We start from the raw sequence: 11000 nt of genomic DNA on the forward strand, positions 1-11000 counted from the left end.
CAATCAATCCCACCCCTAGGTCAAAAATATGTATAGGACAATTGGCCTCATCTAATATTTTGTATGAACCTGTCCAGCTGTCCAGTGATTAAACGACAAGTAGATGGAGGCAGGACTTCACAGCAGGGGCATACTCCATAATGTGCTGTGCATTCTCATATGTATATTATATATATTGCTCACTTATTGTATTTACCAACATCAAGGAGTTATGAGCAAAGAAAGGCCACACCATAGTGCATGTTTAAATAGGGAAAGTTTATTGATCAAAATGTATTACGCAAATACGCATTACATTTTTTTCAGCCCCCCAATCGAGAAAACAAAACCAATTACATGTTCAAAGCAACGGAACGGTGGCCCAATATCAGAGAGAACTCCACTCTTGAGTGAGCAGCGATGATTGAGCAGTCCGTTTTATTTTGCAGATTCAAGCTGCTCTTCAAAATTTTCAAATGAAACACATTGAGCCAGAAACAAAAAAAAATGCAAACACTGGAGCCCGGAAAGCAACAGAACAAAAAACAGGCTCATGACAGGCGCAGGCAGCCAGGAAAAACAGTTCACAAAAAGTTCAGGGGGCCGGCCCGGAGGCTGACGGCCCAAGAGCCCAGAAAACAGTTCAGGAGGCCGGCCAGGCGGAAGGCACTGACAGCGACTGAGCAGGTCAGGAGGTCGGCCGGCCGGGAGGCAGCGACGGCGACCGAGCAGGTCAGGAGGCCGGCCGGGCGGGAGGCACTGGTGGCGGAGCAGTACAGGGGGCCGTCCATGACGGCGGCGTAGTTTAGAGGGCTGTCCATGACGGCAACGGCGTCCAGTCATCGGCCGGACAGAACGTGCAGGACGAGCAGGCCGGACAGGACGTGCAGGACGAGCAGGCCGGACAGGATGTGCAGGACGAGCAGGACGTGCAGGCCGGACAGGACGTGCAGGCCGTGCAGGACGTGCAGGCCGGACAGGACGTGCAGGACGTGCAGGACGTGCAGGACGTGCAGGACGTGCAGGCCGAGCAGGACGTGCAGGCCGGACAGGAACAGACAGATTGGAGACCTCAGGGGCAGACAAAACTGAACCCTCGGAGGCTGGACCAGGCGGAGCTGCAGAGGCTGAGGCCGGACCAGGCGGAGCTGCAGAGTCAGAGGCCGGACCAGGCGGAGCTGCAGAGTCAGAGGCCGGACCAGGCGGAGCTGCAAACTCGGAGGCCGGACCAGGCGGAACTGCAGACTCGGAGGCCGGACCAGGCGGAGCTGCAGACTCGGAGGCCGGACCAGGCGGAGCTGCTGACGGGCAAATTCTGCTTCAACCTGAGCAATAGAAGAAGAGGGGTGGGGAGTACAGGCAGAATTGAAAAAAAGTCTTTGAGACCCAAATTTAAGCAAACCGTCATCCGAGGCCCTTTAGAGAAAACACAAACACACAAAAGCAAAAAAACAAAAAGATGCACTTTACCTGCCTTTCAGTGAACAAGGAAGTTCAGAGAACAATAAGCTCTGTCTTGAAATCTTTTAAAGTAGAATGATTGTGAAAATGACTTATGTGATGTAAAACTTTAGTAAACGTGCGATTAAAAGAACACTGAGTAAAAGGACAAGTAACAATTTCCTTATTCCTCAGATGTTTACCCTGACGAGCAATATTGCTTTAGTCCAACTGCCTCATTAAAGTTACACAACAGGCTTTTTACAATAAAGCCAGCAAGTCCATTACATACTCCCTTTTTAGATCTGAAATACTGTGCACATTCTGTGTATATGTAGTGGACAGCAATTTACCCAAAAGAGTGCAAGGTTTCCAAGTCCACCTCATTTAAATTACAAAGACACATGTGATCATCTAGACCTGTGAAAATAAATTAATGACAAACCTGCAGTTATGGATGTTATTACAACCACAACCTAAACAGTCTGCTCCATTGCTTTTGTTAATGAATCATTTGTTGGTAGCACGTCTGAATATTTAGTTTATGCCACCTGCATGCGATCATCAATAGTGCAATATTACTTCTTAAGAAGTACCCTGACACTACAATATTTATATCATTTGTTCTACAGAGCTATTAAGTTAAAATATAATCTGTGGTGTTTCCAGTATGACAAAATGCACAAATTGTAACTTACCATTTGACTCCACTGACAAAAATAAATCCCCAGCATCAAGTTTGGCTTCACAGACCTAAAATAAGTAAAATAAAAATATATGTTATAGTCAAAGGAGCTTGCAAAGAAAAGCGTCTGGACTTCTTTAAGTTGCTTGAAGACGTTTCACCTCTCATCCGAGAAGCTTCTTTAGTTCTAAGGTCAAATGGTGGAGAGTCCCAGATATAAACCTAGTGGGAGTAACCCCCCACAGAGGGACAAAAGGACCCCCTGATGATCCTCTAATCGTCTGAGCCAAGGTGTGAAACTGGGTGTGGGTCCCAATCAGCCAGAGTTTCGGGTGTGTTCATTGTGAAACCTGGCCCCACCTTATCACCTTCCCAGACGCCTTAACGCCCACTCACATCCTGGGCCATCTGACCTCAGGAATTCGCATGATAAGGTGGGGCCAGGTTTCAGGGGGAAAACTCCTCAAGCACACCATTGTTTTTCTTGTGACATTACCAATAAGTTTGATGTGTCACATGGCCCTCTTCCTATTGAAAAAAACAAAAGTTGTATCCAAGATGGCCGACTTCTAAATGGCCCCAATGGTCACCACCCATGTTGAGGAGTTTGCCCCCTCACATATACTAATGTGCCACAAACAGGACTTTAATATCACCAACCATTCCCATGTTATTACGGTGTATCCATATAAATGGCCCACCCTGTAGATTGCTTCTTGACGTGTCCGAAGTGTCCATGATGATAACACGGGCCTAACTATGGAGGAATTTTCTGAGCCATTGTACAAACTTCCAATACCATATTGAACATATATTAACTTGGCATAGTTTGAAGTCTGCAAGAGCCGTTTGGACTCTCCAAAGAGAACACATAATCTAGACATTTCCCATTGTCATTTTGAGTTTATCCCCAATTCTTTCTCCATGTTTTTGAGTCATTATTTGTCATGAATTCTAACTAGAACACATTTTTATTAGCATTACCAACTAGTATAAGTGGACAAATTACCTGATCAGTGGCAGATGGCAGACAGATGGATCCATTCCCCAGAAATTGGTTGACAGCATCAGTGCATCATGTTTGTACTTTGTGATAACAGGACAATGACAGTTGTTTTGGACACCTAAAGTGAAGTGATCTAATCAACAACCTATTTAGTGGAAGCACTCATGCTAAGTGATTAATGGAAATAACCTCACTGGGGCAATTTTTTGAAAGTCAGATGAATGTACAAGCTCTGTTTGGAGCAATCCCGTTTCCTGATATTGTTTAGATGACTCTGAAGAAACTAATGGGAATTAAAACATACTAAATTGAACCAGCAAGTTCATTTGTTACAGGTTCCTTTGAATTTGCATTAACATTACACAAATCCTCATTTAAATCTGATTATATTATCACTTGGGGAAAAAAGAAAAGAAAAAATGTAATTGTCATAAGTGTGGGGTTTTTTTGCATATAAGAAAGAGCCATTACTAATCATTTCTAATTTGTCATATTTAACTTATGATAGAAAATGCTGCAAGACACCCTCAAAGCAAGTCACAGAAGCAAAACTAACAATGTCAACTCTTCACAACCACACAAGAGGAAACATCAGGACTTTGATAAAGTCAGTACCATTCATTCACAGAAAACAAATACTATAATGAATGAATGTAAAACTAACATCGCAAAGCCATACTCGTATACGCTGTTTACATTTTGTGTAAGGCCACAGCAGTTCAACACAGTTGGGCAACTCTTTCATAAAAAAACATTTTCATACGGACACTTTCAGTTCTCTAAAAATATATTTATTAATCTAAAGTGAAACGCATAATTTAAGAAACTTGGCATGCTTTTCTACTCCAACTACCATAAATTTGGTCAGTTTTAGAGAGAACCTTGTGTCTGTGTTATGTAAAGATTGGTCAAGGATTTTCTTTGTAGGAAGATGAATCGCTTCGCTGTCACCCAGTGGGAGAAAGGCCTTTGAAACATATTCTTCCAACTGGATTTTTGCGGTGCTGTGGCAAGACTTAATCATATTGGGTGGACACATTATTGTGACACACTTGCACTGGGTAGATCACTGAGGAGTAGAAGACTAATAGCTCCCTGCTCTTGACATCTGAGTCATGGCCTTTACATTTTGTTGACTCTTGATCCCTTTTCCCCCCCCTTCTTTCTTTTTTCCCTTTTTTTCTGTTCCAGAATATAAGCTAACTCTACTCCGCTAGGACATTCCTGAGCTGTCCCTCTGATGCTGACTTCCTTTTGATTCCTCAGACCCTGGAAGAGGCAAAACTGTTCTATTTTATGTTTTTCTATCCAGATATATTTTTACTTCAAAGGCCTAGGTGATCACTTTGGGATCACTGCCATGATGAAAAATTAAGACTTTGCCAATCAGATGCTTTCCAGATTAGATTAGATGGTGGAACAGAATTTCATGGCATTTTTCACAATTTGATTCATTTTCACAAGATCCATGACACTACTTGCTGAAATGCAGTCCTGAGCTGTAACAGAGCATCTACCATGTTGTGCAGATGGTCATAGAGACTCACTGTTGTAGCCCTCTCCTGACCTCTTCTGTACTGATTGACCAGCCAAACAATTTATAAAGTGATTGATCCAAATTTAAGACCTATATGGGTAATTATATATTACTATATTGGGTAATTTACAATATCTCATCTTTATCCCTGTTCCCCTTCCTTAAGAATAACATTTTGACAGCCTGCAGTACAGCTATGTGCATCTCTCAGGTCCTGTGTTAGGTCTTCACTGTTCATCTGCTGTTAATAGTTATTTTTTCTTTTCTATTTTTTTTTTTTCTTTTGTCCTCGTTCTTTTGTCCAGTTTCTTCAAATGGTTCATTGCTAAGTTGTCTGTTATGTGTAGACACAACACTGGTTCATTTGAATTCTGTGACTTTTATAACAAAACAAATAAACCAAAATCCAGTGATAATTGAGATTCAAGGACTGGACTGAAAGTGATAAGTGAAAAAGCAGCAAATCTCCAAAGAGAAAACTTTAAAAGACATTTAGTAATCTTACAACAAATGTAAGTGTTTAAGGATACATGTATGTCTCTTAAATTCAGTTTTGTTAAATATAGTGCATCCGCTTGGACCATCATCCATACTGGCTTCAGAAGCCATGTTAATTTTCCATTCAATTTCAATTCTTCTATTTGTCATGCTGTAATCTTGGTGGTCGCCAGCTGGGACAAATGGCATGGAGAGGATATGTGGTATTTTGAACAGTTCACACAGTGTCATGGGATTAAAGATGCTTAAGATTGGTCACTGGGGGGGGATGTGGCTTAGCTAGACGGCAGTGTCACAGGCCATGAAAACATCAAAGCAGCTTCTGTTACAGCTGTTCTTTTACTGCAACAGACTAAGTGAGTAATACACTAGTTTAGGTTGGCATGGAGACACCAGTGCTGTCTTTCAGTAGTCCCGCCTCACAACTTGTCATTTGTACTTCTGTACTATTTCTGAAACAGATAACAGATGAGGGTTGTGAATTGCTGCACCACAACCAACTGTGATAAATTGATTTTTAGTGATAAAGGAAGTGAGCCTTCTGTCTCGTGTTATCACAGAGACAAAGCTGCTGAATCTGCATCAGAATATCCAATATAGATGACTGCACAAGATGGAATTAAAGTGAAAAGTATTTCTTCAATGTAGAAGGACAACTGAGATAACAAGGCACCATGTCTTGTTAAACTGTGCTGGAGTGGTGATAGTGAAAGTCAAGAAACAATTACTTTAAAGATTAATAGAGAAAATTAGAAGCATGATAGTGATACTACTGCTACTACTAATAATAATAATAATAATTGGTTGCATATAATCTGACATGAACAACATGACACATCATATTTTACTGAGTCATTACTTCTTTATCAGATATTAAGCCACCGCAGGAGCAGTGTCTGGGAAAACTACTACCCTACCTCATTGTCTCTGCATGCTTCCTTTGTTGCAGCAGGTTGCCTGGTTTTGTCTTTATCTCTTGCTTTTACAGCTTCACTGTTTGCAAAGTTCTCACAAAAGAGGTATGGTTACAGCAGGTATTCTTTAGTCCCTGAAGATTTTATACAGAATCCAGTGTGATACCAGCAGCATTTTAACATCTGAGAAATTTGAATACCAAAGCACATTTATACCTTTGATTCAACTGCATAACTTTGGGTTTTGTCTTTAAAACATGGGTATGTGCTTAAAAATTCACAAACTGAAGCTGTGAATAAATATGCCTAATTTTTCTCTTTCTAATATCCAAAACATGTATATATGATAAAAAGCCAACCTGTCTCATCGGTAACATAGTGGTTACATGTTCAGGGTTGAGGGATAAACATGTAAAGGTTAAAAACTTTACACTTCATTTACAGATGAGGCTCTAATACATTTTGCTCAAACAAAATGCGTAGGCTTTTACACCCACTGCAAGTAAATGAAAATAAAACATTGAATTAAAGTAACACACAAAAAAGGCTGGTTCCTTTTCAAACTGCAACATCTAAGGTTATCCCACTACCTCCATATTAATGAAGGATTATTTAGTTATTATTCATTAATATGAATAAATAAGAAAAGGAAAATTTGACTGTTTCACAAACTGCCTTCAGACTGTGTTGCAAGTTATCCCCATTGGAGTTTAATTCTGCTTTTCATTTCAAGTGGGGTGGATAAAACAGCAGCTTACATGGAAATGTCATCACTATGTAAGACACTGTAACCCTAACCTAACCCTAACCCTTTACCCATGCTACATGTTAAGTGATTTAATGGTGGCATCATTAAATTTAAATAGTGCCAGTAATCAGGAAAAAAGCATTTTCCTTTTGCATCCTTCAGTATAAAAGATAAGGAGGATCTGGGGACCTGTTCTAATGAGTCTAATGCAGTAGATTGGCAGAGGGAGTGGGAGGGCACTATGATGGAAAGCCAAAATATATTTATGGCTGCCAACCTTGCTGGTTTGTGCTTTTTTCACTGCAGACATAAAAATATTGATTTCCAAGCATGTAAAACCTACGAATTACATGAGTGCAACTTGCAGTCATATCCAGCAGGGATGTCACAGTTACACAGATTATATCTGCACCTCACTGTACAATTGCTTACATTTTAAAAATCTAAAATCTGCCGAGTATCAGTTTGGGATAACCAATTTCCATTTCAAAACATTTCTGAAGGCTTTGTTTCATTCCTCCAGCAGCATTAGAGCATATAAACAAGAGTAACTTTAGGGAGAGTTGAGTACAAGGTTAACACAGAGGAGATGGATTTCATGCAGTGTTGGGAATTCAGATTTAATTTTCTGATTGGATATGATCATTCGCAGTTCTTCTTGTCAGTATTCAGTTGATATGATATGCGCAATGGAAGAAAAACATCATGGTGTCAATATTGACTCGTCTATATCCCAAATTTATCTCTCTTTGTTTTTCTCCTTTGGGACACCTGATGGCATTCGTAAGAAAGATGGAGAGGAGAAGGAGTACGAAAAAAAATCAGTCTGTGAACAGGACCTGCTCTCCTAAGGGGAAAGAGGACATTCAGTATAGCAAACTTTCAGGCAGATCAATTTGATGAGGAGACTGGAAAGCAGTAGAGAGGCACCTAGTCATAGTCAGAAAATCACAAACAGCATCCTTCCCATAAAAAAAGCACACAAGCCTATATACAAGCCTTCTTCTACCCACTCATCTTTTGCACACTAACAAGCATACCAAGAAATAAACACATTTGAACTCGAACTGATGTTACAGGAACTAAAAATCTTGAATTTTACCACTATAATGAGAAAAAAAAATCATGTATGCGACTGTGCTAAAGCAAACATTTATGTGAAACTATATGCATGTGCACAGGCAACACATAGATATATTAAAGGAGACAAATTTGACATTCAAAAAAGAAGGAGAACCCACAAAATATTGCACACAAGCTTATTAGCTTATTATCATTAAGTGTCATGTTTATAGAACAAATTAGTCAACATATTTATTTCGGTGTAGGCAAGAGCTCCAACTCTCCCTGCTAACTCACATTTATCCATCACTACCAGGTTTCTGAAGATAAAAATAATGTTATTAACATTAGAACTGGCAAGGGGGTCATTAGACCCCATGGAAATGAATGTATAACCCCTATTGCTGTATGCCAGGTTGCCTAGCAATAAAATTATTTACACACATGAGCGAGAACTAGTTGTGTTTGTTAAAAACATATGTAGGAGACTGTAGTTAGATAAAAGGTGACTAATTACTGGCAGGCTGAGGATGGGATTTTGCGCTGGAGAAGAAAATGTCACAGTGTGACTGAACAGCTGGGAAACCAGGTAAGATGCTGGCTGTTCTGAGCAGCGGAGTAACGATAGTTGAACTAACCAGAGCAAATAAACAGTGGACTCCACAACACTATGTTTTGTACTATCTTCATTTTTAAGCAACCAAAGCCATTTTTCTGGAGTAATTACATTTTTAGATGTGTGATTTGTTGTAGAGTGAGTTCATTCGAATGTGTATTTTTCATTTACGGTCGGTAATGAAATGATCTAAATCATTGATAAAAAATGTTAAAACCTGTAAATATTACGTTTAAATACTTGTTTTGTCAAATCTTACTTAAAATATGAAAAAAAAAATCAGATGAAAATTACTTTTTGAAGAAATGATTTTAGTGGTGGTTCTCAGGAGTTCGGAATCCTGGCAATTATGGTGTTAAGCCTTGAGACACACGGTAAACATTAAAACTCTCTATTTTGCTTTGCTGAATGTGGCGTACTGTCGTGCTGATCATGTTTTCTTTTTACTTCTCTAATTTATCAAGTACTGTCAAAGTACCAAGAATTCACCAGAATCAATTTAAGTTCAGAACAGACTTAATTTCTATAATTTATTTATTTAGACTTTTTTTTAGACCATTCCTTCAAACTTTCCCTTCATCGTGCTCTTCACCTTTCAGTGTTCAGACACAGTTGATCTTTGCTTCCTGTTTAATTCAGGACAGACACATTCAGGGCTGCATCCTCCTAAGGCCGCATTTGTAGACCGATTACGTCACAGCGACGAGCCGAAGGCTGTCCAAATTCATAGACTCTTAAGAATGCAGCCGACAAATGCGTCTGTCACTACCCGATCCGTACCGGAAACCCGATCCGTACCCCGCATGCGCGAAAGGTGTCTACTTCCGGTCAAAGCGTTTTACGATAGTTACGGGTCAGAGTATCTGTTAAGATGTTAAGAATAACAAGTATCTCTTAAAATGTTTTCAATAATGAAACATTTAATATAATGCAGACAAAAACGAAAAATAAAAAGATAGTTACAGATCAGGACTCTCCTTACTGCACATGTGCAAAGTCGGACCGTACAAATCGGGTCTACCCGATCCATACTGCGCATGTGCGGATGTTTTCTTCTTCTTCTGTTCGTTTAATGGCAGTTTACTCCCCAGTGTACGAGGATACTGCCACCTGGTGACTGAGAGAATGAACCCTATTGTAAACTGAATTAGCGTCATTACAAACGTGTGTTAAATTTGATTTAGTGATAATCGAGTGTGTTTATGCTTGTCTTTGTGGAGAGGTTTGATTGGAATAGTGATGATGATGTCCGCTATCACTGTCAATTGTCAGTAAACACTTCATCTGGCTGATGAATCTTCACGTGACATATTACAAAGTCTGTATTATTAACTCTGTAATTAGGCGCCATTCTTCTTATTTGACAGCGCTGTTGTTCAATCGGGGAACGCTCTCTGTTGAGGAGAAAAGCGTGAATTTGTTTGTATACGGATTATCCATTGTTTAAATGTCCCGGTAGTCGAAAAGGAGGCAGAGCTGTTGAGAAATGCTAGGAGCTAACTGGGCGCTAACTGTATCATTCAAATATATTGAACGTCGCAATGTTGGCAAAGAGAGGAAGTGACGTAAGATTTGCGCATGCAGGGTACCGATCGGGTTTCCGGTACGGATCGGGTAGTGACAGAGTCCTCCTTTCCCCGAATTTGAAGGATGGGTTGGGTCTGTCGTTTATGGCCTACCATATCCCAGAATTCATAGCCCAGCCAAACTCCAGCTTCCAACAATGGCGGCCGCTACTACGTTTTAAAATTACTCTTTCTGGGTCACAAAATAAGCTTTTAAGATATTTTCAAGCGAGAAAGTAGCTGTGTAAACATCAAATATCTGCTCGGTTTATCAAGATATCGCATATTTTCAAAAGTGCTTCGACGTTTTCAGAGACGTTTGTTACCTACCAGCTCGATAGCTAGCCGAGAGCTGGAGGGTCACTGAAGCCGCCGGGAACGGCACAACTGCCGGCACATCATTTTCAGATCACCGCGGACTTTCGCTACTCAGGTTAAACGTAATATACAAGTCACTTAGACAACCTAAAAATGTTATTGTTGGGCTTTTTTCAGTGTTTTGTTTGTTTGTGAGTAAATCGGTTTGGCTGGGATTAAAGTTATTAGATTAGATTAGATAAAATAAAACTTTATTATTCACCGGTGGGTTCCTCCTTGGTTTTTACACAGCTGAATAAACATCAAACAGAAAACTGATTAAACAGAAGTATGAGACAGTTGAGAGTTTACGCCAGTGTCCTGTTATATTATAGATAGCAAGGAGCAGACGGCTGAGTTTATTAAACTCCACCGAGACAGCGGTGACGCTAATCAGAAGGCTGGACCGTCCAATTTCCTCAGCCATTTACTTCCAGCCTACCCGACCTTCTGAGGACCCGGCCCACGTAGACCGCGAAGGCTGGGTCCTCAGGAGGATGCAGCCCATGAATTTGGACATGACCAATGATTCAATGATTTTCGATGATTCATAATTGACCACATAACGGGTGATTGTAGGTTAAACACATAGG

The 11000-nt window shown here is 40.3% G+C and overlaps 1 protein-coding gene across 1 annotated transcript; it reads right to left on the reverse strand.

Annotated features, from left to right (window-relative positions):
* Window positions 1-818: 818 nt before the first annotated feature.
* On the reverse strand, window positions 819-2406 carry LOC146655256 (uncharacterized). Its single transcript, XM_085427623.1, has 3 exons — window positions 2266-2406; window positions 2118-2172; window positions 819-1304 (listed from the first exon to the last, which is right to left on the reverse strand). Exons 2-3 carry the CDS (start codon window positions 2151-2153, stop codon window positions 819-821), a joined length of 522 nt encoding a protein of 173 aa, XP_085283749.1. The 5' UTR covers window positions 2154-2172; window positions 2266-2406.
* Window positions 2407-11000: the final 8594 nt, after the last annotated feature.

The sequence above is a fragment of the Rhamphochromis longiceps genome, linkage group LG13, assembly GCF_057381845.1.
Source record: "Rhamphochromis longiceps isolate RC_006_pf linkage group LG13, R_longiceps_female_GT1.1, whole genome shotgun sequence".
Classification (NCBI taxonomy): Eukaryota; Metazoa; Chordata; class Actinopteri; order Cichliformes; family Cichlidae; genus Rhamphochromis; species Rhamphochromis longiceps.